The sequence below is a fragment of the Anser cygnoides genome, chromosome 1, assembly GCF_040182565.1.
Source record: "Anser cygnoides isolate HZ-2024a breed goose chromosome 1, Taihu_goose_T2T_genome, whole genome shotgun sequence".
NCBI lineage: Eukaryota > Metazoa > Chordata > Aves > Anseriformes > Anatidae > Anser > Anser cygnoides.
The window spans coordinates 200993485-201018391 of NC_089873.1; the positions used below are offsets into that span (position 1 = coordinate 200993485).

Here is a 24907-nt window from a genome sequence, read left to right on the forward strand (position 1 = left end):
CTCCCCACACCTTCCTTTCAGGTACCTGTAGAGAGCAATGAGGTCTGCCCTGAGCCTCCTCTTCTCCAGACCAAACACCCCCAGTTCCCTCAGCTGCTCCTCCCAGGACTTCTGCTCCAGGCCCTTCTCCAGCTTTGTAGCCCTTCTCTGGACACGCTCCAGGGCCTCGATGTCCTTCTTGTGGTGAGGGGCCCAAAACTGAACACAGCACTCGAGGTTCAGCCTCACCAGAGCAGAGTACAGGGGAACGATCACCTCCCTGGTCCTGCTGGCTACGCTACTCCTGATCCAAGGCAGGATGCCGTTGGCCTTCTTGGCCACCTAGGCACGCTGCCAGGTCATGTTCAGGCGAGCATCAATCTGCATCCCCAGATCCTTTTCCTCTGCACAAAGCTTTCAAGCCACTCTGCCCCAAGCCTGTAGCACTGCATGGGGTTGTCGTGCACCAAGTGCAGGACCCAGCACTTAGCCATGATGAACCTCATCCCATTGGCCTCTGCCCATTGACCCAACCTGCCCAGGTCCCTCCGCAGGGCCTTCCAACCCTCCAGCAGATCAACACTTCCCCCCAGCTTGGTGTTGTCTACAACAAGACATCATCAATCATCAACAACAACCATGCAAGAAGAGGAACCGAACAGCAAAAAATACGTTATTAATAATACTCCAGTGAAATTACAGCTTGAGTTCAGCCATAACCACTCCAATTACAAATAAACTCTGATTTTCTCTCCTTAACAAATCTAAAAGGCTGGAAGTTTATTGCTGTCATTTTTGTTCTTGACTTTGATAAATATGTGCGTAATTAAAAGCGTTACAAAAATCAGCATTTTTACTTAACAAAATTAAATTGCTACGCCTTCATTAAAGCCTCCCTGTGGACGGGCCAGCTTAGTCTCTGCCAACCATGTGCGTCTCCTTGGGCCTGTCGATACGGAAGAGAAGCTCCGCAGGCAAGAAATACCCGCAGTACTGCACGCTGTCCGGCGTGGTGTCGTTGTGGTAGTGCCCTCCTTCCCCGTGGGCGCTGAAGCAGTGCGTGTGCTCTGTGCGCAGGTCGAAACCCTGTGAGTAAAGAAAGGGCTGTGAGCATGCTTTCCTAGAATTGGTATTTCAAAGTACTTGGATAATCTCGCATTTGTATTTCCACAGATCTCAAAGGATGCTACAGTCATTAAGCAATGAAAACTTGCGAGGTGCTTGCGAAACTAATAGTAAGAAAAACTAAGAGGAGTTATATGAGTCTGTACCACAGGACAGAAAAGAATTTAGAAACCCTGAGAGCCCCCAGCTTTTGCTGTTAATCTCCCAGAGATTTCCTTTTTTCTTTTCTAATTTGGGATTAAATCAGTCTTATCAAGGAGGCCCTACTGGAAATCAGAACCACTCTGCACTGAATACCAAAGAAACATGCAATAAAGGGACAATCTCTACTCCAGTTCTGAGGGCCAGCTTGGCTGAAAACAGGAAGAATAGAAAATAAAATAACAACTAGCATCCTCGCCAGTGACACCACCCCTATCAATTTTATATATCCAGAGGATACTGGTGAGTAATACTATGGCATTTGAATGCAAGAAACAGAACAGTTCATTAATGCAGGATTAAAGCTGTCTTCCACTGTCATCTCTGTGATGGCATTCACGCGTTTCCAAGAACACTGCCCCAGCTGAGTGCTGTTGTGCTTCCAATGGATACTGATAAGAATGCTCCAGCTGCATCCACTACACAACTCGTACTCATTCGGAACGGAGCAGCTGTTGGCAGCTGTTTTCTAAGTACTCAGCATTAGATTCTGGAAAGACGCACACAATTTAGTCTTAAGCCAAAAGCTGCTAAATAAAGACACAATAAAGTCACACCACTGAGCGTATTCAAGCCTACAGCATGTCTCATTTCCCTCTGGAAATTTTTACTTATATTATTTATTACTGCATTGTTATTTTAAAAAGTCAATTTCGTCTATGGCTTCCCGGTTACTTCTGAACACAGCCTTCCTGACGGTGAACATCTAAATGGCTTTTGAAACCTGATTGCTTTTTATCCTGAATTGTTTGTTGTTGATTTTAGTGCTTGTGAAAGATGCTAGGTATCTTTCTAACATGAGGAATTGCAGGCTCTAATTCGCATCAGCAATTGAGACACATGCTGTACACATTTTGACACAGCATTGGCAAGAGGCTTCTAAAAGTGAGCTACAAGAACACTTGGCTGATCAAGCTTCCGTGCTCTCGACATTCCTCCTGCTGTGCCTAGCTGTAAATGCAAACTGTGCTGTTAGGTTTGGGATGCAAACACTTGCACACTTGCAATTGGAACAGAACCATTAACCTCAATCCTCTGTGAACACCCACTACATTCCCAAATTGATTGACTGGGCCTAAAATTCAAACCAATGACAGAAATGAGAAGCTTGTATTTCATCACACCCCCTCTGGAAGCATTTAAAGCAATACATACACACTCCTGTTCTTAAAGTGAAAATCATATCCAAGACAAAATCCATCACAAGCCTTAGTTTACACTTAGAAATGAGGAAGAGACTCACTGGATCCCTGGAAACGATTACTGGCTGACAAACCAGCGGAGCCTTCATTTCAAAGAATTTGAGCCAGTTATTCACATCCTCATCAGTGTTCAGAGGACAGGCAGAAAATTCTGGAGGCTACAGCAAAAACAAAAGCTTTAAGTGAGATGAAGTTACTTATACCAAGACACTTTTTCTCTAGAAACTTTACTTCACCTTTCCCCACCCCACTATTCTGCTCAAATTACTTCTTGCCTTGCAGAAGCTCACCCATTACTGTGTTTCTGCCAGAAACAAAAGCGATCAGAATATTACTTCTTTCATCACAGATGCTTAGTGGGAAAGCTGCAGAAGTGAGGATTCTCCTCTTATTATATTTTAGAAGCTCAAATAGTTGTGTTTTTTTTAATGTTTATTGCTTTCTGTAAGTATCATCTCAGTGCCTGTATTTCATTTTATTTCACTTCACAACAGTTGTACAGTTCCTTCTCTAGTTGCCCATGGATTTCAAAAGAAAAGATCACAGTGTTAAGGCCAAGTAATACAGCATCGTTAGTTATGGGATGCCAGTTTTGTAATATCAGCTTCTTAGTTTAATACACTGCTTATCCTAACAGTTTACACATAAATTTAAAAATACAAAGTCAGGGCAATGAGAGGTTACACCTTGATTTATACTTCTGTTTTCAGAAGAATGAAGACAGTGATATGAATTGAGAGCAACTTACCATAATGTGAATCTTTGCTTTCCCCTTCTGAATGACAAACGTACCACCCATCCCAACTGGCTTTTCTCCATAGTGCTTCTCTAAAATTTGTCTCAGACAAGAGACAAAATTAAGTTCCCCAGTCCTTCCATTGGCTTTCACTTCAATGACCTGGAGAATAAAGTTATTTCATCACTGCTATCTTCCAGCAACAGCCTGCACCAGTCTGTGAAAGCTGCTCTGAAACTCTCCCACACTCACAACCCAAGATTTCTGTTTCATAGCATGACTTTCCCCACAGCTGTTGCTCCATGTCCTTTCAGTACCTGATCAACTTTGTTCAACACTAACTTTGTGAAGGGTACTGGCCCACAAGTCATTTAGCCACACATGAAACAATGGTATAAGCAACCCCCTTCTATCCACCAGCTGGCTTCAGCTCTTAGAAACTCTTAATTGAAAAGATTGCTCAGTTTCCGTGCAGTAAACAGCTTTTTTGCTGCTCTGCCAACACTGCTTTGTGCTAGCTGTGCTGGGGGCAATACACCTCCAAAAAATAAGTAAGTGCACAGAAATGATTTACGCAAGTCAGTCACTGTACAGCAATAACCTTAAGTCACTGCATGTTTGGACTGGATTTGAATGGATGATTTGTAAGGGAAAAGTTTTACTAAACCAATATTTATTCCTTAAAAATTCAAACGCTTCTCTGTCTCCACCAACTTTTCTCCTTGTTCACCAACAGCAGTTTCTTCCGTTTGGATATTTCTTTCATAGAACTGCTTCTCTACTGTTATCATAGAAAACTGACTTAAGAACATTAAAACGTGGATTTCCCTTCAGCCACAAAGCTCTGCAAGCAAAGTCACCTTTGCTCCAAGGACGCACCTTACCAGGTTGGCCCTCGCTGGCATAAAGATTGGCCAACAGCCCAAACTCGCAGTCAGTGTATTTACTGCTGTACTTCTCAAGCAGGCACCCTTTATCAGCAGGATTTATCTGAGCGATGTAGCTCCCATTTACAGCAGGCTTCTTATCACTCTGAGCTTGAACAATAGGGATAAACTGAGAAAAAGAACATGTAATAAGTCAAACTAAGTTAATAAGAACATGTAAGAGTCAGTCAAATGAACGTAAATTTAAGTGTTGGACCATGATCCCAAGAAATATCCCCTTCATCACATGCCCTTCATCTCTCAGGATGAGGAAAATGTGCTAATTTTTTCACGCAACAGAACCTCCAGAAATCATTTTTACTTTCTCTGAAGAGTTAAACGTAATGTTTTCTGAAGATGAATATTAGTGTTAAAGAAGTCCAGCCTTTGAGATCTGAGCCCTGCCATGCAAGTATTGGAATTCTACATAATACCTTCTCGAGTTGTACCTTAACAAGCACTACTACAGTGGTCCAGATTCAGTGCTGGGATAGTCTATCTCATCTGCCAATAAATTAATCAAAAGGGGATGGCAAACTCAGGGATCTATGCTTGAAAGGGCTCTGACTAACCAAAAGCCTCCAGAGGCAGTAGCTTTTGTCTCCTGCCTCTCTTGCAGGTAAACGTTTTGTATGTGGAAACTTTAAAATGTAGAATGGTAAAACAAAGTCACTCGAGAAGGCAAAAGACAGGAGGCATTTCAAAGGTATTTAGAGGTAACTTGGACAGATATTTCTAAAACGTGTCATCAGTCAGTTTCAAGAAAATCATGTCTTCTGTGTGCTTCAAATCAATCACATGCTTTCTGGAAACTACAAGTTAAAAATCAATTTGTATTATATCGATAGTATGCATCTCATCTAACTCCTTCTCATGTGGTTTATGTGCTTTTGGCATGAAAGGTTTACATTAAATGATCATTTTGTTGTAAATAGGAAACGCCGAGCATGATACTGCTCTACTATTTCGATACTTCCACAAATTCACTGAGAACTGTCACACTTTTTGTTACCGACCTCAGCATTTACACCAAGAATCCTAGATGAAGCAGCTCCAGCTCCAAGAATGAAGGCTCCAGGTAGCTCTATGTCTTTTGCAACTGTATTGAGATCATAAACCTGCAAGAGACACAAACCTATGATTGTGGTGTTGTGCTCTGATCTGGAGTTATCATTCTGTTCACTGTAACTTCTGGATGTATTTCATTCACAACACCTCATTGGTATTTTGGATAATTAGGATGAATACAGTTCCCAAGTCTGAACAACAGAACATTTAGTAGTAACAGATTGGGTATAGCCCTGACCATTTTGTGAAAGAGAGAGTCTGCCTGTATGTTCCCCTGCCATTTACCAAAAACTGAATTATTGTTTCTATTGAAAATTGTATTTGTATAAAATAAAAAAGAAATCACATGGAAGAGAATATCATATAGAGACAGATAGGGCCAGGTTTCAGAAATGAAGCATGATATTCTTGGAAAAGAACAGTAATGCGAATCTAGTGTTAGCTTGAAAATGCAAACAAATGCAGCCAGGTTTTACAAAGAAGCACGGCTGTGACTTGAAATCACTGACTTCAACAAACCATACATAAACACACAGACAAGCCCTTTGTTTAGTATTTCTTTCCATGGCTCCTGTCACAAATTGTTTGCTTTCAATACTATCTGGTATTTGAAAGCAGGAGAAGATGAACTACCAGATACAAGACAGTATATGAAATTTTTGCTAAGATCTGTAAGATTTCCTGATATGGTCTGTGCTTAACACACATCAGAATCAATCTAACACAACACTGAAAACTAACTTTCTTACAAAAGTGGAATCTTATAGTACCCATTAGTCCTTGGTTTTGTTTTTATTTCAACAAGATATTCCTTTTCTATTAAAAACGTATTTAAACCCCACAGCTACAGAAAAATACTCACTTTTTCTTTCTGTACAACGGGTATGAGGTAAGGAACACCTCCCACATCTGCTATTCTAGGCTTTCCACAGATTCCTGGAAGAATACAGCCAGTTAGCTTGGTAAAATGTTTTCTGTGAAATTCTTAAGTAAGCACACAGTCTAATGCACCAAAGAACTGGTTCCTCAAACTTCTTTAGAAAGTCAGACTCAAACTTTAGAAGGGATGCATGACCTTCTCAAGGTGCTTCTTTACCTACGTTGATGACAGTGAACTCAGATGAGTAGAACAGATGACATGAGGCATCTGTCTTCTAGACAGCTAATGTCAAAGACAATGAATCCCACTCAAAATAAGACAGTTTCATTTCACAGACATACATGGATGGCAGGAATTTACACCAAATGGAAGTGCAGCTCCTTAGGTTCAGATAGTGATTGTCATGGATCAAAAACATTTCTCCAGCTGGAAGATAACTTCATTTCAAAACCTTTGGAGTTTAATAAATAAAGCTTATTTCCTAAGTGTGTATTGCAATCATAGGTGAAGAAAGAAAATGATGACAAGCACTTGAATGATTTGTCCTTGTTCGTACATCAACTAGGCAGCAAATCCAAGAGTAAAATGTAGCTTTCCTCTCATGCATATTCTGTACCTGAAAAATGACTTAAGCTCTCCTAACATCTCTAGAAGATCAAAACCAAGTACAATCAGGTAGCAAGAACTGCAGAAGCCTTTGTGGAAGACAGGAATGCTAGGTTACCTTTAACAGGAAAGTTGAAAGGTTCCTGAGTCAGATCAGGACAGTCTATAACAGAGACTTGAGCATCAGCAAAGTTTTCTTTAAGCCCTTTCTGCAAAACTGTAATAAAAAAAAGTAATGGCAAAGTTATTGGCAATGCAACATTGCCGAGGGGTTGACAAGTTAACTACAAGCACAAAATATTTTTAGGCGTTATTTCAGCAAGATACTTTAAAGAACATATACTTTAAGTAAATTTATTTTAAATCTATTGATTTAAATGGTAGTGCCTATAAGCGCATTGTTTCTCAAGCCAGAACACTGGAGAAGATCAAGAGCTTGTTCAGAGAATTATTAGTTACCACATTAATTATGAATTTTACAAAGCTTTTAATTGATGTACCGTAGCTGTGAAGTAACATGTACAACCTTAAACTACATTCAGCAGTGTTTTTGCTTCACAAGGGCAGGAAATTATGATCACAGTCAAGTATGGTATGAGAGCAAAGAAGGAAGTAAGTTTTAGCTGACAAGGCAATGACTTTTTGAAATACATGAACTAGACTGTTTGCAATTGCTTTATTATAATCTCCAGACACTGTCTGGAAGCGTCTGTTCTTACAGGATATTGCCTGTCATGTTTCCATTCACATGAAGATTATCTGGCAAGATTTTTTAGGGGGAAGGGGAGGTGTCATTTGTTTTTAAAGAACAGCATATAAAAAAACAGTGCTTTTCTTTACATCCTAGTGTACTAACAAGAACATTCTGCATGTATTAGAGGATACGATAAAAGTTTTAAAGTAAGTTTGAAGAGCACATTTTAAGTTCATAATAAGTTATACTCTCTGCATGACTTACCTCCAGCAAGCTCCTCCAGGCTTGGAACATGAAAAGCAAACCTTTCAACTTTGGCCATTTCCTGATTGTTACTGATTTCTTCAGGTAAGAAATATATTATCACACACTGTAGAAGTGACTGATCTGTCAACAAGGGTAATGGTTTAGTGATTAAAATAGTCTGTTTTCAATACGTAACTTATTTTTCAAATTCATGCAAGAATACATAGACAACAGTAGAATCGCAATTATGTCTTCAAGGGAAAGACTAACAGCTTCAAGGTTACTGTTAATTTTCTTACGTGCTTTGGAAGAAGCCATAATTTGTTTTGAAAGAAAACTGGGCTTTTCTAAAGCACGCTAGTTGTCTCCCCAGGTCTTCCCTACGTTAATGTTTACTCTTTCAAGCATCGGTTACTGTGGACTTTCAACCTTGGCTGTGACATGGTCTCCACTTGCTTATGGGCACGTGCTTCCCTTTCCAGAGGGAAACAGGCTAGCAGCACATCTCAAAATAGAAAACAACAGCAGCAAGTTCTACCGTATTGGGCTCTGTATGGGTACAGAGCCCATAACAAAAAGTTCTGTTTGGAACATAAGTGTAATAGTCCATTTTGAAATGAGCTATATTTCAGGTAGCCTTGCAACAGCAATGTCAGCTACTAGGGCAAACCACCAGCTCTGGGCACAAATATCTGATTATATGCTATCTATAATTCAGCCACAGCAATCATTAACTCCTTAGGCACGTGTTTGCTGCACACAACAGAAAAAGAAAATGGGCCCCACTCATCCAGATCTCAGGTTTTGTGGGAAAAAGCCAAAAAACCAAATTGCATTCCCAGATCTCACAGACCTTTTGTTACAAAGGACTATGACACGAGCTACCTGCTAATGTATACTTTTAGCTTCTATTAAAAACAAATTCCTAGCTTTTACAATTGAAACAAACAAACAAACAAACAAACAAACAAACCACAACTGTCTTTATACAACTGTCCTCTCGAGTCTGCACTGCTGTTGCGAGCAGTAGAGAAAGGAAGAAAGAAAGCTATCTGTGTATAGTAAATTTCATCCTAGTTGGTCTTATCCATCTCCATGAGTGACCCTCTCCCTTCTTCGGCTTGTGGAAGAGAAGGTACCAGACTGGATTTGGCACCTCTGGTAGAAGCCTACCAACAGATGGATTGAATCCAACTCCAGGACTTTAAGTGCACACTGAACACAAGAAAGGGAGTAATTAAATCAGAGAAAGAGTGAAGATGGCTTTGGCAGCATTAAGTCAACCTCATCCCCTCAAGAACCTTTTGTCACATCCAGAAGGAAGCTGTGCCAGAACTCAAGACACCAGTTGGAAAAATCATGAAATAGATTGAGTAGACAGGCTAGACCTGGTATTGTGCAAAGGACTGAGGCAAGACTTGGACACAGTTCAATCAAGTAGACTCAAATGTAACAGCTAGGCCATCACCTGCTGTTTAAAGGACAGTAGTCAGCTCACCACAGTCACGAAACAGAAAAACTGGATAAAGCTCAGTGTCCCGTAAAAAACATCACCTGATTGCTAGATAGTAGTTGACCTGAAAGCAAGCAAAAAGAGAAGTAGATCAGTTAGTCACCAGCCTAAGGAACAGCACTTGCAGGGAGTTTGTGTGGTGTGCGTGAGGGACAACAGGGAAGGAGACAACAGGCAATGAAATCCATTGTAGGGGGACTCCAGTGTGGTTAGTACAGAAGGCTTTCAAAGCAGTGTTGATGTGTCATAGACCCAAATACTAAAGGAACAGTAAGATTATTACGAAGAGATCTGGAATGGTGCAGTAAGAGCTGAGATGACAAGCATGTAAAAAGATTTTTTAGTTTTTCTTTTCCAAGCAGGAAAACAACACCAGAGATTTGGTAAGGGCCAGGAGAACACAGATAAACAGGTAGCATGTTCATGGGGTGGGAAGTGCCTGGTATCAAAAACTGGATTAAAACTAATTTGAAAGGAGGAAACCAGAAAGGAAAAGTTACAAGCGGGCTAAAAATGCTGGGGGGGTGGGGCGGGGAAGTGAAGTCTCAGGGAAACTTTGAAGATGACAGCCAGCGAGAGCCAGCTGAGAGAGAAGACACCAAGCAAAGCAGAACATCTGTGGATGTGTCTGCAAATGTCCTGTTCCTCGGCTGAGGGGATGCGGGGGGCCGCGGGGACAGCTCGAAGGACGGGACCGGGAGAGGAGCGGGTCAGGAGGGACGAGACAGGGATCCCTGAGGGACCATCAGGCAGAGGCGAGGAAACACGGCGGAGAGAGAGGAAACAGCAAAGCTGCCGCTGAAGTCGGCAGGGGAAGAAAGAAGGGGTTATTGAGGCTGGGCAGCTGAGGGAAGGAGGCGGGGAAGCGGCAGCACGGCTCCGCTCCCTGCCCGCCCAGTACAAGGCGAGCCCCCGGTTACCGCCAGGAGCCGCAGAGCCAAACCTGCGCGACCGGCACTTCTCCACAGTCCCACAGCGAGCGGGGAAAGCTCGGCAGCTGCGCCCGTTTCAGGCTGGGCTACGAGACAGGACCGGGCTGGCCCCCTTTGAGACACCGGGAGAGCGTCGGGCTCCAACCTCCGCCTCCCGGGGTGTCCCTCCCCCGACTGGGCTGTCTGGAGGCGGCACCGCCACCCCCTCCATGACGCCTCCAGCCCGACCCTCCCAACCTCCGTCCATCCCTCCTTCTTTCCCTCCCTCCTCCTCAGCTCGTCTCGCGAGAGCCGGCCGCTATTTAGTCCCCGGGGCGGCCATTTCGAGCCCTTTGCGGCGCCGAAGCGTGAGGTGAGGGGGGCGAGGGGGAGCGCGGCGCCCGCCGCCATTTGGCGGGCGAGGCGCCCGGCCGAGGGGAGGCTGAGGCGATGGCAGGTCCCTCCTGCTCGCCCAGCGCTTGCAGCCAGGAGCTTGCTTGAGGAATGAGCCTGGGGAAGGGGCGAGCCTGGGGAAGGAGCCGGGGATCGCCTTGAGGAGCGGGCTGGGCGGCGGCGAGCTTCCCCTCACGGCTGTCGGGGCGCCCTCGGGCTGTGGTAAGGGCGGGTGGCCGCGCACAAAATGTCCGCCCCGGGGCTGGGCGCCTTTCGGCAGCCTTTTGGCTCTCCCGAGGGAAAGGATCCGTCAATGTGTAATGAGTGGATTGGTTTTCTTTTTCAGGGAGCTGCTTGGCATGCCGGGTGGTGAGGGAGACGAAGTAGAAGCTGGTGCTTAGCCCCGAACTGTAAGTATTATCTGCAGTCGAGTAGGAAAAGCTGGCGTTGTTGCATGCGCTTTTGTTCTGGAGTTTGCCTTGTTCAGGCCTTGTATGGATGGCCCCAAGTATTAGAGCAGCCATGTGGTTGCTCTGGCACCAAATGAGGCACGTTTGGCCCCCTGTCGCTTCTGGAACAGCATTAGGGTGAGTTTCAGCTCCACTGTACCCCTACACCTGCATTTAGTGCAGGTTTATAAACAAATTACTTAAGTTTTGAGAAAAAAAAAAACGCAAGGGAGTAGGTTACATGATACAAAAACTTATTTCCAAATTGAAACACAGAATATAAGACATAAAATGCGCAAATGAAAAGGGATTGCTGAGTTGTATCAACCTCACTGATAGGGAGACTTAGCTCCAATCACAAGAGTAAGGAAGAACTTAACTGAAAAGGGAACACGGTGCCCTGAAGTAGAAATTAATTAAAGTAGCTGAGCTTCTAAAGAGCAAGACAGCTGAAACAGTTAAACAATGACTGAGCATGCACAGAGATGGAAAGGGGAAAAGTACACAGTGAAGAAGACTGAGCCTTAATCAAAAAGACCCCAAAGTGTGACTACCAGAGAGGGGGTACTGCGCATGTGAGAGTAGGAGGGATAGTATGATGGTTCTGGGAAGCCGTTAATGTTAAATACTTCCCTTTCTTGGAAATTGTGTGAATATGTATATCTCTAAACTATAAATAAGTACTTACTGTTGTGCTTGGGCGTGTGTGTTTTGTTGAATTATCCCCCACATACCCAGTGCTGTTAATAAAGAATACCTGCTTTCTTATTCTCCAGAACGAGTCTTGGAAAGTTACAGTACCTTTTTGCATTTCATCCCTCACCAAAGGAGGGCATGTTTAGCCCCTCTGCTGCTTCTGAAACTCCATTAGGGAGAGTTTCAATTCTGCTGTACTCCCACACCTGTGTTTAGTGCAGGTTGATAAATAAATGACTTCAATTTTGGAAGAAAAAAGCGCAAGGAAGAAGGTTCTACCTTGAACAGTTATATGATGCAAAAACTCATTCCCAAATGTAGGCTGTTTAAAACTTAATTGCTGATGCGCAGTGATACTGATAGATCTCTTGGGCTGAATAATATTGATATTAGCATGGAAGGAACCTTCTGCTGTATGTCCTGCCTCGTGAGGAATTTTGTATTATATGTTCTGCTTAGTTAAGCACTAACAAATCAAAGGAAATGGAGGAAGGGTCGCAACATAAGAAAGAAATGAAAAAGCATGCGTAACTCAGCTGGCACATCAGCAAAACAACACTATTTAAGGAAGAAATAGTGAAAAACGGGCTCAGGGTTAAACAGACAAGGATGAAGAGGCCGCAACAACCACCATGACCACTGCTTCAATTCATTGAGTCTGTGCAGATGGGAGGAACATAAATATATAATTTCAGTAAACCAGTAGTAATATGTATGACTTCTTCAAGAAATGTAATGAATATGTAAGTAAGCCTTGTGATTATAAATTTTTTTTGGTCAGCATTGAGAAGGCAAATGCACTTTGGCAGAACAATCCATGTGTGTCTCCAGTGCCACAGCTTTGATAGTAAAGAATGCCCACTTTCTAAGATTTCAAAATAAGTCTTTTTATTTGCTGCTTTTATGGTAACAACAGCTGCAGTAGAGTAGTGGTATTCGTCACCTTTGTTCTGATAATAGCTTGTAGCTGTATGGGTTGGGGAAGAAATGGAACTTAGTCCTGTGAGTAGTCACAGCTGCTGAAGTCTTGTAACTATTTGTTTTGGCATGCTAATCTTACCTATTACTGCTGGTTTATACATGTACAAAGCATGTAAAAATCTCCCAAGATAGAGAACTAGAGGTTAGTAAATGACTAGCATGCAGATAAAATTACTCTAGGCTATTGCACAGTGAGGGTTCCTCTGCTGTGTGTTCCAGTCTATTTTGTATAGATTTATGCAGCTCAAGGGGTGGATTGTATTGCAGATTCAGCTGAAAATTACTTTTTTCTTTTGGGGCTAGTCTCCATTTTTGTTGATAGCAGTAAACAAAATGTTGATAGATTGTTAGAGCAGGAAGCCTTAAAGAACAGGGAAATGGCGTTGCTTCTCATGCCAACAGGCCTGGATAAGTTCAAAATTATTATAAACTACAGTGAAGTGAGTGTTTGAGTATGACTTAGATGTGCAGCATCCTTTAAAGTTAAGCTGCTGGCTTACATGCATGTGTCCATGTACAGGAGAACTTCATATCCAAGTTTGCTCACAAATTGTTTGAAATTAACCCTATGAAACGGAGCAGGGGAGGTTTGCCTGCTTAACAGAGGATTTTCTTTAATTTCTTGAATGCTCATTGATTTTAGGACAGGTTGAAACATGACTGATGAATCCCAGGCTTCTGTTTCCGATTACCCTGATGCCCAAGATCTAATATGCACTCAACAGAAAGAAATAGATATGTTAAATGAGCACGCAACAAATAAACACAGGAAACGTTCACGCTCAAGACAGAAGGGTGCCACTCCTGAGGAGTGTTCAGTTGAGGTCATCCTGGACAGCAGTGATTCAGAAATGTGAGTTTTTATTGCTAGTTGGAGAACTTTTCATGCACAAAACCTGCATGATACATCATAAATGTACGCATTCTGTTGAAAGTAAATGTTTCTTTGGTGACCTTTCTGCTTCTAGTGGCAGTGAGTACCACACCAAGTGCTCCAGTGCACCTTCAAAGCAAAAAAGGAAATCACGACCTTCAAGGCAACAAGTGGAAGCTGTTGTAACAGTGCCTGATGATGAAAGTTCAGATTCTTCTCCGTCTCCTCCGAGTCCAGTGAAACTACCTGAAAGCTCCAAAGAGAAGAAATCCAAGCTTAATTTGAAAGCCATTTTTGCCTATCACTTCAGGGGAAGGAAGTTTAAAGCTGCTGCACACAGAAATTTTCGGAGTACATCAAGGAAGAGGAAGACTGAGACGGAGGCAAAGACAAGGCATGAGCGCACATGCATGCCTACTGGGAGGCCGCCACTGACAGCCTCACCACAAGAGCAAAGGAAAAGGCTTCTACATCGGGGTTTTCAATTCCCTTTTGTTGAAAAACATTATGGGACAAAACATATTCCCTTAAAGATGGTTCTTGACTATGAGGTGAGTCCTGTTTTACTGGAGAAATGTTTTAATTTTGAATTTATTTTAAAAACAGTGAATGTAAATTGGTTATTTTCTGTTTCTACCCGATGTGCTACGTAGAGTGAAACAAACCTGGTTTTATTTTTGTTACGCAGGACACTTGCTGTTTTCTGTTTAATACCTTGAAGAAAAGCACAGCTGAAATAAGGGTGCCAATTTAATATTGCAATTGGGTTGATACTATAAATACTTTATTTCTTTGCTTTATTATAGTGGTATTTTTAAAATCTTGCCCAATGTGTTTTTTTTTCTTTAGCAAGCAGCTACAAAGGGATATTTCCAGTACATTGAAATGCTCAAATATGAAGAACACCTCAAAAAGGCTTTAAAAACACTTCAAGCTAGTGAAGACTTAGAAAGAGAATGTCTGGCAGTACGGAAACACAAGTATTTAGATGATGAAGGTCCCATTTCCCCTATCCAGGAGATGAAGTAAGTTAATCTTATATTTCTAGGGAGTAAAAAGCTTGCTGTTTTGTTCTAAACTAAAACACGAAGTTGAGTATACGGCATCAATGTTGTTATCAACGGGTAGATGCATGACTTTGGTGGGCGAAATGAATAGGTGCTCCTGTAAGTCAGTAACACACTTGGTGGTTTAACACTGATGAACAGCTGAGCCACCGCTATGGCACGGTAACAGCTCGTGTGTTAAAACAAGGACAGGGAGATCACTCACCAGTTACTATCACAGGCAAAACTCAGCGTAGGGAGAATAATGTAATTTATTTCCTATTGCTAACAAGCTAGAGGAGTGAGAAACTGAAAAAATGAACTAAAACCACCTTCCCCCCATCCATCCTCTTCCACCTCCTCCCCCTGAGCGGCGCAGGGGAATGGGGAGTGGGGGCAAGAACAAGCCCCTGGTATTTGTTGCTGAACCTGATGTTATACAGTATGAAATAAGCCTTTGGTCAGTTCAGGTGGGCTCTCTTGCTCTGTCCACTTCCTATTTCTTGCTCACCTGAAGGCCGGCTTGCTTGGGGGTGGGGTGGGTGGAACAGAATGAGGAAAGGGCAAGTTGTGAAGCTGTCCAAGCACTGTTCAGCAACAGACAAAAAACTTGCAATCACAAATCCAAACCGGAGCACCTTATGGGCTGCTGCAAAGAAGCTACCCCAGCCAGATCCAGGACAGTCTGCTACACAGAGCTGAACAATTCAGGAGGAAGAACAGTTGTCTTCAATAGTGTGTGTTTTTGTGACCAAGCTGTAGGTGTATTGAGCTCAAATCTGCCCTTTTTGTTAACCTATATCAACATTACGCAATCTAAATGTGATTGACTGAAATCTGTATTTTGGGGAAATATTTCCTGAAATATTTTCCTGAATGAAATATTTCCTGTTCTTCTCAAATATTCAAATAAATAAAGTGGAGCGTTTTATGGTATAAAAGGTGTATCATAGGTCTTCATGATCAAAAGAGTTTATTTACACACAGTAAGTGGATCAAAAAGTCAGCAAGATGACATAGTGTTGTAAGTATACATAGAACCTTAAAACTGGGAAGCTAGAAGGTAGTGTGAAGGTACAAGCCTGTTCAGGTATTGCTCACCTATTTATCACTCAAGCTGGTAATTCTTGCATGTTGAAGTATTAGGGTGAGCCTCTAAAGTAGGTAACAGTAATTAGTATGCTGTTTTCTACAGAAGAGCAGAAAAAGGTCTGCAGAACAAATGCAAAGTGGCTCATCCAAAGAGGGAATTCCTTATATGAAATTAAGTACTAGAAGACTTAGTGTTTTGAAGCAAGTTGTCCCTGCGCCACTTGCTGTGATTTAACCCAGCGGGCAGCTGAGCACCACACAGCTGTTCACTCATCCTTCTCTCTCCCTCTCTGCGATGGGGGAGAGAATCAAAGAGAAATGAAAGCCTGTACATTTTGGGTCAGCTGTCCTGGGTCTGTCCCTTCCCAGCTCCTGCTGCACTCCCAGCCCGCCTGCTGCGGACAGTGTGAGAAGCTGAAAAGTCCTTGGCTTGGTGTAAGCACTGCTCTGCAACAATTAAAACATCAGCATGTTATCAACATTCTTCTCATCTTAAATCCCAAACACAGCACCATACCAGCTACTAGGAGGAAAAATAACTATTCTAGCTGAAACCGGGGCAATAGGACTAAAATTGTCCCAGCTTTCTGGGAAGTTGTCTTGCTGTAAAAACTTGGGGACCATAGTGAAAATGAATTTGTCCTGCCTGTGTTGGTAGCTGGGATGTAATTCTGTTGCCAGAAGCTCGTCTGAGAACAGCCTCCTGTAAAAGCAGTAGTATCTTACACCCACGAGCTGTAGCACTTCCATACACATTACGAGAAGCCAGGGATTGTAGTAGGAAAATAGCATGAATATGTTAGGCTACTATAAGAGTAGAGTTTGATTTAAATTTTGTATATTTCAGTGATGATAACAGCTTGGGTGCTGATAATCAAGATGACTTTGATGTCAGAGTAGTGGTGAGTAAATATTCCTTAATTTCAAAAACTCTATAACCTTCTGAGGTTAAAGTTGTAGATAATGTCCTTATCAAAGTGAGGTGTCTCAAAATTAGACTTGTGAATACCCTGTCTTTCATTGATCCAGGACAACAGCTGTTTCGTTTTAAGCAGCAAACTTCCCAATAAGAAGAAATCCAAGACAGAAACAAAACGTGCGAAATCAACGGGAGTGGTGGAAGTAGAAAAGAAAGGCCGTGCTGCTGCTAAGTCCGGGCTTCAGCGAGGCTCACTCCAGTGAACAGAAAACTGCTTAATGAGGTGGCAGCAGTCACTATTCAGATACCTCATTAAGGCCTACTTGGTTTAAAGTGTTGGTCTGAGGACCACATTAAGCTGTCGACTCAGCAGCCTAGTCAGATTGGGTTTAAGGTGAGTGTGTTGGGTTTATTTGTGTCTGACTGTTAGGAAACAAGTGTAATCGTTTTGTTAAGCGTTTACCTGTCGAATACCCTTGATGCAGTGGCTGGTAAACCTGTTTAAATATTAGCTTCTGCAACCTGTGTAACCAAGGGGTCATAGAATTGCAGAATTAAGTGTTCAAAATCTTGTGATTTAGCAGCAGCATGTGTGCGCACATACATAGCTGCGTTCATGTTATGAAGGGGGGCTTAGAGACCCCTTTCATAGCTTTGCAGAGGACGCTTGACCTTTCCCTGTTGCAACTTGGTAGCTCTAGGGAGTAAGACTGAGTGATACTTGAGGGGTTATTCAGTATCTCAAGGAAACACAGGCTGTGTTTCAAAATGCTCGGAGAGCTGTGCAAAGGTTGAAGACAGAATTGAAGCTTAATGCTCATCTGTGTGTTCCAGCAGTAAAAAATACTGAAGTGGTTAGATAGTTTCCACAAGGCTACTACAAAATGCTGTTGATACATTTGAAAGATGATAATTCTTATAACTGAAGTTGTCTGTTTTTTCAGTGCAGGATAACTCTTAAGTTTAAAGATTCTTTTTAATGGGGTCTCGTGAATGTAACTAAGCAGCAGTGGGAAGCTCTCTAGGATTATAGTAGTTAACAAGTGCTGTCTCAAATCCAAATTTTCCTTCCTGAAAGGTGCTTTAGCCAGTTGGAAACATGACTAATGAGCGTTAAGTGATAACTCCTAGATTACAAGACTCTCTTGATAGTGGTAGAAATAATAATAAAAAAAATTACGCTTAAAAAGCTTACCTGCAAATCGAGGAGATGTAAATAAGCAATGGGTTCAGCCCCAAATATTCTGTAACGGCCAAATTGCTGTCAGCAACAAACTAACAGCTGTTCAGCAGGTAAAAGGGATCAAAAAAATAAAAAAGCAAGCTATCTGCTGATCTGACAAGCTGGGGGGATTTACTGCAGGTGCTCAGTACAAAGAGGATTGGTCAAGTTGCATTCTTTATTTGCTTGAATTAAGGTTTCAAATCTTTGAAGATATCCCTTGAGGTTTCCCTATTGCAACTTAATAGCTGTAGGGAATGGAACTACGAAAATCTTACCTTCAGTAATTGAAGATCATATTTAATCATGGTCCAAAATTAATGGCTAAATGTAACTCTTTTAGGCATCTACCTGAGAAGTACTCTATGGCTTCACAGACTCGTCCTGGATCTAGGAGTGGGGTTCTTGCTGGGTAAGGCGTAGCGAGGTGGTGTGTGGAGGGAGTGCTGCTCATTCTGCAGTTCACGTGATGAATTTTTCTGTTCAACTGCTGAGTGACTCAGAAATGAACTAAATTTCAATTCTGATTAGAACTGGATTTGTACACGTGAAAAGCCAGCTTGTTACAGCTGTTAAATTGATTGCTGAAATGTAGCTTTTGGCTTTAGGAATCTCACGTTACTTCATCATATCTAACAGTTCTTATCCCTTTCCTTTTTTTTTCCAGTTTTATCTTGCTTTTGGATAATGAAATACTAGTCAACTGATGCAAGAGGTAAGCTGTTACTTGGTTTGTAGTTGCTATTTTTGTCAGGTAGCTTTTGCTTTACTTCACAAAACGTTTTTGAAAAACAGTCTAGTGTGAATAAGTTAAATTTTCAGGTGAATAAATTAAATTTCACTACTATGTGTGAAACCTTGAGAGAGAAAGTTCAGAGTAACACTTCTTTTATCAGTCTAACCAAAATTAGAGCCTGTAGCTTCTGCTTGACTGGAAAGTAAAATAATTCTGTAGTACCTGCATATTAAAGGCAGTTTTTTTAGAAGTCATATATGGAAATACTTCTGTTTAACCTGGTGTTGAATGCCGCAGGGCCTCGCAACTGAGGACAAACTTGATTTGTTTTGGATATTACCTGGAGCCTTCTGTGCTGAGGAGGTTGGAGAGCTACTGTGCACTTAGTCTCCTGGTGGTGCCCCACCAATTTCTGTACTGGCGTGTGTCATGCAGCTGCAGCTTGTGATTGCTTCCCTCTGGTAAAATCCCATCTTAATGCATGTCCTGTGTCATGGGAACATCAGAAGGGAGGTAGTCCTGGATCACTAAATCTGTGAAACTTCTTTCAAGAAGCTTCTTTCATGTGTCAAGTTCTCGTGTCTTCAGGAGGGCCGAGGAAATAGCATGGAAGAAGAACACTTTATGTAGGGTTACTGTACAGGAAAAGATCTGCAAGGTGGGAAGCCAAGAGACAGAAAGTAGTGAAGCCTTCTGAGAGCATTCTTCCTTGTAAGGGAGTAGGAACACAGCATCATCTTCTGGCCTTTGCTGTAGGAAGGGTACTGGACTAGGGAACTTGTGCAGTGTTAAATTGATTTTCAATTGATTTTTACAACAGCAGATCTGATACTGAACTCGTTGCCCCAGTTACTGTAGTCCAAATTATACCCATCTAAAAATAGAAGGCACGGCATGAAAGGTGACAGTTGTTAATGGGTAAGTATATAGGAGACTGAGAAATTGAACGTGATTTTCGTGTGCTCTTCAAATATAGTCTAAAAATAGTGGAAAAAAAAGGTGAAAGCTGATGCCTTCAGTTTGTTTCAGCACGTGTTCAGTTTTTGTCTGGTGCTGTAGACAAAAACCTGGAACCTAGTGCTTAAAAAAAAACCCTTCTTCGCAACCCACAGCTGATGCATGTATTGGTTGTGTTACTTATATGAAGGGACAATCTTTGCATTTATTCAAGCAGCATTTAATCTAAATCCTGAATCCGGGGCAGGAATTTTGTATCGCCTTTGCAGAAATACGGTCTAGTTGCATTGTTTCCTTCCCAGACTTTGTGGATGAATTCACCGGCTTGGCAGCACCGAGCAGTTTTTACTTTTTTTTTTTTGGACTGTTTGAATTCTTGACAACTGTTGGCTGACCTCAGCGCACTCCTGTGGAACGCATTAAGGAAAGAGGTAAGCTTTGTGTTTCTGCTGAGCTTCAGCATGAGAGAATTAATTTTTTCAGAGAGGTACGTTGAATATTGCGCTAAGTAATGAGCAAGTAATCAGCCTGTATGCTGCAAGATGTGTGTACCCAGCAGTGTCTTTCTGATGATGTATTCAAAAAGCAGCACTGCAGTGTTTCAGCTGCTGGCGTCGTGGTTTTCAGGTGGACATGCTGATTTAACTTGGTGTTTCTGTTGAAACAAGTAGATGAAGAATTTCTTTGAACTGTTACTTGATGATAATTTGTTCCAGAACGCTTCTTGCAGTGGGAGGTATCTGAGGAGGTAGTTGTTCTGAAACACAAAAGTATCAGACAGTTAATTGGCTGAGTTTTAAAACCAGAAGTTATTCTCTAGGCATAGTGAAGTGTCGTTATGCCTCGTTTTTCAGCAAATAGACACAACTCACCGTGTGTCGGAATTGAACAACGTGGCTAGAACAGCAACAGGTTGTGCTTTTCTCACTGTAAAGCTCATTGCAGTGGTGACAATGAGGCCTGTAACAGGCTTGCCTAGTGAAACAATTATGTAAGCATGGTCCAAAAAGTAGCTCCAATAAAACGAAATCCCAAGGATTGGCTTGTTTTGCTTTTGAATTCCGCATCCTGCCTACAGAGGAAGGTTGGCAGCTACAAGAAAGGCATGCAGTGCTCCAGTCCTGTAAATGGTTCGTGAAAGCGTACTTGTTAAGCTGCCTTAAAGTGTAGTCCCATTCATGTTTTCTTTACATCTCAATACCAGTTGAGGTAACTCCTCTGCATCTCATGTGCCGTAGCGTTCGAATTTCTTAAATCACAGGTAGATTTTGTTGATAGTTTTGCAACAGGCTGGGCCGTGTCTCTGATCTCAAAAGAAATGCTTATTATTCAATATAAGAATACCAGAGTCTTAAAATTATTAAAATGCTGAGGGAACTTAGAACTGTTTCTCAGATCCTGTAACTTACTGTCTTTTCAGGAAGCGCACCCACTAGTCCAGTCTGAAGGAGTGTCTTGGTAAGTTGGTTTGATACCAAATTCCTGTGACTGTTGATCAGTGCAAGTTAGCAGTCTTAAATTCAGTCCATTGAGCTGGTACACTGCTGATTTTTTCTTACTGAGAAAATGCAGTGTTGCTGCATCAGATACTTACCTTCCTCCAGAGTTGAGAGTGGTGTAAGATAATTGTTGTGATGATTGGCAAAATGTTCAACTGCTCTGAAGAGAGTGAGTGAGAATAGCCTTTCTGAACAAATCAGTTACGTGTTTTTCATCGCAGTTTATTCTGGGTGGCCATTCTGAATATTTAACAAGCGGTGTTTTGTCAGTAAGTAAAGATAACAGCTGACTTTTTATTAATAAAGTTGTCAAAATTACATAGTTATATCTAATATTCAGATGTAGCAGCTTTAAGTGTGATTGCAGTGAGAGAGCTTATCAGAAATGCTTGTGGTGATTAGAAATCACTTAAGTACTGCTGTAGGCTCTACTTGTTTGTATGTCACTTTGTAACCCCGTAATGATGTTGCTTTTTCAGGTGACACAGAAAATGAGAAAAACAAAGCCATTTCCCAGGAGTACGAACCTTCCGCAGGTTAGTGTGCCAGGTGAGGTTGTGCAAGTTCATTACTGCCTGGGAGGCTCAGGGTTTCAGTGACCGAACTATTTACCAAGTCAAGCTTACTGTGTTGTGGAGCGTCTCGGGACTTCTCTCAACACTGCATTGCTGCATTCTGAAGTAGTGCTCACTTTCAGTATGTTAAGTGGAAATTATAAAATAAATACGTTACGTACATATGTTGCAAGTGTTTAAATAAATTCTGTAGTTAATTTCCTCTGTCTCTTACCATTCAGGTATTACTAGCTTTTAATATTAAAACTGTTGCTGATATGAAGGAGTTATTACTGCATCTTATCCAAATATTAGTGCATTTCCCTTCCCTCTTCGCCTAAATTTCTTGGGGAAAAAGTAAAAAGGCACTTTAGGAGCAACTACTATACTTCTCTGGTCTGCTTGATTTTTATCTGTTGTATTAGTTGGAGGTAACAGCAATGGTGAGGTCTATCCCGATAGGATCTCTGCTGTAGGTTCATGTCGTTGGAAACGCCTCACAGAACAAACTTGTGGTTTAGTTTTACCCACTGAACTACCTGTTAGCTCTGTGGGATAAAACTACAAGACAAATCTTCATTTACCATTTGAGGAATAAAAATAATGCGTTATGTTCTCCTTCAGGTACTGGCTTCTGCATTTGACACAAATGAGAAGTGGTGCAAATGGAGAAGCTTGGTAAGAGTCAAAAGATGTGTTCTGAGATTTCAAGTGTAACTAACATGGTTAATTACGTGGCTTGAATGTCAGCCAATTTTTTTTTTGTGTAGGTATCAAAATTTATTTCATTGTTGCTTGTGGGATGAGTTTTCTTGTTGTCTTGGAACAGTCTAGTCCAGCTTTAATCCTAAAGCAGTTATTTACTAGTTCTTGGTTTGGTTGCTATGGCTTTTTAAAAAGAAGAAAAGACGGCACTCTGGTGTCTGTCTGGTCTTGAAATAACTTCATAACATGTTGCATTTTTGTTGTGTTATTTAATTGAGCAATAAATACTGCTTTATCTACCATTTAAGCTTCAAATTCTTCAAATGTTTGAGTTAAATTCTGAGCTTCTCAGCCAGTTTACTACAATACTGTTACAATTCCTGGATTCTGTTCTACAGAATACAGCTTAAAGTAAAAATAAGTAAAACAAGCAAAATACTCTGGAAAAAGTAAACACTTGAATGTTCTGAAGCTGCTGAAATTCATGGAATCTCTTCTCTCTTAAATGCATGACTGCTTTTGTGGAGTGGGTATAGAAAGAAAGCTTGAACCTTAACGTGTGCAGTGGTGGATCGAGCTATTGCACCTGTTGCACTGTATGGTATCTGCACCCAGCAGCATTCCTCTGATGGGGTGTTCAAAAAACAGTGCTACAGCAGTTCGGCATTTGGCATCGTTGGTTTTCATTCTGGTGTGTGTGTTAAACCTGGTATTTCTGCTGATACAAACTTTGTCCTCTTCAAGGATCCGAGTGCACTCCTTATTCCACGTACAGCTTCCCCATGTGAGAGCTGGTTTTCCCAGGTGTATTCAGTTTTTTTTTTTTACAGGTGATTTGGAGTACAGAAGAAAGGGGACCCAGTTTTAAAAGGATTAGCTGTGGAAGAGGATAACAACCTGTTTGACTGGTAAGCACTGAGTTACTTGTCAGTTCAGAAGGTTTCAGGCAACTTCACAGAATAGCGGTTGTTAATTTGTTAGGACTTGAATTAAACTGTCGAGTGAAGTAGAGGAATCCTTGCCTAGTAGCAGGCGGTCCTGGGTGTTGGCAGTACCTGGGCAAGCTGCTTCATCTGCAAGTCAAACCTCAGTGTTTGTGGAACTTGAGTGGATGCCCCAGAGTTAGGCAGTGATTTGTAGCTCCTGAAGCAGAGACTGTTGCTGGTCGTGATTAATTATTTTTTTGGAGCTTTTAACATTTTAGGCTTGTTGTTGGTACGCAGCCTGGCTTCACTTACATATTGGCATGATTTTGATTTGTCCTTAAGAAAAAAGGATGGGAAACTTAAATGTGGGACTTAAATATTGATTTAAGTCAGTGGTAATAGCAGTGAGAATCTGGTTGAATCTGGTCATTACCAAGGCTGCTAGGATATTATGTTTCTGGTGAGCTGTGGACATGACCGTAAAGCAAGTCCATCAGACTCTTGAACTGCCACCTTGCGTGGCACTAGGTCTGCTGGGGATAAAGCTTTAACGTAGGTCAGACACATGCTCCCTTCCGCTGGTAACTGAGCAGGTTCCTGCTGAGGTGTTGATAGGTGTGTGGCTGTTATTGTTGGGCAGCCGTGACACTTGGGCTACCAGGGAATCAAAGATCTAGTTAGAATCTCACCTGGTAATTCAGGCTCCAGAAGCTGCCGTGGAGAGGGTTGTCACGTGTACAGACAAGGGAAAACAAAAGGCTGCTCCATGCAGTCTGCATCCAGCTGCGGTTCGCTGTAACTCATGGTGCGTGCTAACAATCTGACTTTCTAGCCTGTAGTGTCAGTTACTGAGTTGCTGAACGTCGGAGGGGTGAAAAGCAACACCTGAGTGCTGCCAGAGCAAGCCCGAAGGTAAGGTGCTTACCAGAATTGCTGGTACTAAAAAGGATGCTCAGGGTCACTTCAAAGAGGGTTTGCGTGGCTGAAAAACCAGCAGCTCTTAACGCAGTGACCGTACATTGAAATCCTCTGCAGGATGCTGTGGACACGTTGTGTGTGCTGTGGTCTATTTCTGAGGAGATAAAACCTGACGTAGTAACGCTGCTTAGAGTGAAAAAAGGTGATCTACTGCCCTGTCACCTTTTTGAGGTGCTGATGGAGAGAGGACGCTGCTTCTTTCTGTCTTGGGGGGTGTGACATGTTCCTAGAGCTGCATGGAAGTCTTCAAGTAGATCCAAAATAGGTGAGGGAGGGGGGATGGAAGTGCAGGACTGGAATGCTATGGACACTGGCTGTAAGAAAATTCTAATCAGAGCTGGCACTGGAAATAATGTTTTTTGCCCATAAACATTTTCAGTAAGGAATATATAAACATGTTCCTCCATACTGCTTTTCCGTGGGCACCATGTTACCAAGTTAGTTGCTTTAAACTATAGGAAAACATGAAGACAGCAGTTTAAATGCCTTTTCTCTGGAATTATGGTGCTAATGCGTGCTCTTCTTTCAGGTCCTGCTGTGATGTTGCTGCATGTTTGTTGCAAGGAAGAACAGAACAGCTCTTAAATGCAGAAAGGATGCTAGTGTTAATTGCAGTAATGTCATGTCATTCTAACTTTCCTTACTGCTCTGTAAACTGAAATACCGTGTTACCAACTGTTTTTCCCCCACTTCTCCATTATTGAACTCAACTGTATTCAGGTTTGGGGGTGTTTATTCTGTACGTGTCACAGCATTTAAATAAAAGTCATGTCTGAAAGGACCAGCTGCAGCC

At 41.9% G+C, this 24907-nt stretch overlaps 2 protein-coding genes and 8 non-coding genes across 15 annotated transcripts; 9 read left to right on the forward strand and 1 right to left on the reverse strand.

The window, feature by feature from the left end:
• Nucleotides 1-633: 633 nt before the first annotated feature.
• On the reverse strand, nucleotides 634-10296 carry C1H11orf54 (chromosome 1 C11orf54 homolog). Of its 3 annotated transcripts, none has more exons than XM_066989885.1 (10): nucleotides 10120-10281; nucleotides 9132-9240; nucleotides 7682-7804; nucleotides 6842-6940; nucleotides 6100-6173; nucleotides 5186-5287; nucleotides 4123-4299; nucleotides 3256-3405; nucleotides 2549-2665; nucleotides 634-1065 (listed from the first exon to the last, which is right to left on the reverse strand). In XM_066989885.1, exons 3-10 carry the CDS (start codon nucleotides 7737-7739, stop codon nucleotides 892-894), a joined length of 951 nt encoding a protein of 316 aa, XP_066845986.1. In that variant the 5' UTR covers nucleotides 7740-7804; nucleotides 9132-9240; nucleotides 10120-10281; the 3' UTR covers nucleotides 634-891. The 3 variants fall into 3 exon arrangements, with proteins under 3 accessions (XP_066845986.1, XP_066845987.1, XP_047932437.2); XM_066989886.1 differs by having other exon boundaries at nucleotides 9162-9240; nucleotides 10120-10275; XM_048076480.2 differs by lacking the exon at nucleotides 9132-9240 and having other exon boundaries at nucleotides 10120-10296.
• A 77-nt stretch (nucleotides 10297-10373) lies between these two features.
• TAF1D (TATA-box binding protein associated factor, RNA polymerase I subunit D) lies at nucleotides 10374-24895 on the forward strand. 4 transcript variants are annotated; one of them, XM_066989888.1, is made up of 16 exons: nucleotides 10374-10460; nucleotides 10827-10890; nucleotides 13250-13459; nucleotides 13575-14031; nucleotides 14330-14505; nucleotides 16466-16520; nucleotides 16648-16931; nucleotides 18103-18171; nucleotides 18427-18474; nucleotides 19755-19883; nucleotides 20873-20910; nucleotides 21431-21487; nucleotides 22130-22183; nucleotides 23041-23118; nucleotides 23969-24048; nucleotides 24644-24895. In XM_066989888.1, exons 3-7 carry the CDS (start codon nucleotides 13263-13265, stop codon nucleotides 16798-16800), a joined length of 1038 nt encoding a protein of 345 aa, XP_066845989.1. In that variant the 5' UTR covers nucleotides 10374-10460; nucleotides 10827-10890; nucleotides 13250-13262; the 3' UTR covers nucleotides 16801-16931; nucleotides 18103-18171; nucleotides 18427-18474; nucleotides 19755-19883; nucleotides 20873-20910; nucleotides 21431-21487; nucleotides 22130-22183; nucleotides 23041-23118; nucleotides 23969-24048; nucleotides 24644-24895. The 4 variants fall into 4 exon arrangements, with proteins under 4 accessions (XP_066845989.1, XP_066845991.1, XP_066845990.1 ...); XM_066989890.1 differs by lacking the exon at nucleotides 10374-10460 and adding an exon at nucleotides 10470-10702 and having other exon boundaries at nucleotides 16674-16931; XM_066989889.1 differs by lacking the exon at nucleotides 10374-10460 and adding an exon at nucleotides 10471-10702 and having other exon boundaries at nucleotides 21431-21500.
• Nucleotides 18220-18291, forward strand: LOC125184371 (small nucleolar RNA SNORD5). The gene has a single exon (XR_007168295.2). It is a non-coding gene; the product is annotated as a small nucleolar RNA SNORD5 (small nucleolar RNA).
• LOC125184370 (small nucleolar RNA SNORA40) lies at nucleotides 19523-19649 on the forward strand. The gene has a single exon (XR_007168294.1). It is a non-coding gene; the product is annotated as a small nucleolar RNA SNORA40 (small nucleolar RNA).
• LOC125184373 (small nucleolar RNA SNORA8) lies at nucleotides 19984-20121 on the forward strand. The gene has a single exon (XR_007168297.2). It is a non-coding gene; the product is annotated as a small nucleolar RNA SNORA8 (small nucleolar RNA).
• Nucleotides 20292-20423, forward strand: LOC125184375 (small nucleolar RNA SNORA1). Its single transcript, XR_007168299.2, has one exon. It is a non-coding gene; the product is annotated as a small nucleolar RNA SNORA1 (small nucleolar RNA).
• Nucleotides 21077-21149, forward strand: LOC125184367 (small nucleolar RNA Z40). The gene has a single exon (XR_007168291.1). It is a non-coding gene; the product is annotated as a small nucleolar RNA Z40 (small nucleolar RNA).
• On the forward strand, nucleotides 21948-22079 carry LOC125184368 (small nucleolar RNA SNORA18). The gene has a single exon (XR_007168292.2). It is a non-coding gene; the product is annotated as a small nucleolar RNA SNORA18 (small nucleolar RNA).
• On the forward strand, nucleotides 22801-22939 carry LOC125184372 (small nucleolar RNA SNORA8). The gene has a single exon (XR_007168296.1). It is a non-coding gene; the product is annotated as a small nucleolar RNA SNORA8 (small nucleolar RNA).
• LOC125184374 (small nucleolar RNA SNORA25) lies at nucleotides 24092-24224 on the forward strand. Its single transcript, XR_007168298.1, has one exon. It is a non-coding gene; the product is annotated as a small nucleolar RNA SNORA25 (small nucleolar RNA).
• Nucleotides 24896-24907: the final 12 nt, after the last annotated feature.

What these genes read in the sequence shown, in the direction of transcription:
- C1H11orf54 (XM_048076480.2), bottom strand. Translation starts at nt 7,739, where the DNA reads ATGGCCAAAGTTGAAAGGTTTGCTTTTCATGTTCCAAGCCTGGAGGAG. An exon ending in CCGTTGTACAGAAAGAAAAA is followed by an intron (nt 5,288 to 6,099) that starts GTGAGTATTTTT and finishes TGTCTCTTGCAG; the next exon opens with GTTTATGATCTCAATACAGT. An exon ending in GCGAGGGCCAACCTGGTAAG is followed by an intron (nt 3,406 to 4,122) that starts GTGCGTCCTTGG and finishes TTTATTCTCCAG; the next exon opens with GTCATTGAAGTGAAAGCCAA.
- TAF1D (XM_066989888.1), top strand. Translation starts at nt 13,263, where the DNA reads ATGACTGATGAATCCCAGGCTTCTGTTTCCGATTACCCTGATGCCCAA. An exon ending in GACAGCAGTGATTCAGAAAT is followed by an intron (nt 13,460 to 13,574) that starts GTGAGTTTTTAT and finishes TTCTGCTTCTAG; the next exon opens with TGGCAGTGAGTACCACACCA. An exon ending in TCCCCTATCCAGGAGATGAA is followed by an intron (nt 14,506 to 16,465) that starts GTAAGTTAATCT and finishes TGTATATTTCAG; the next exon opens with TGATGATAACAGCTTGGGTG.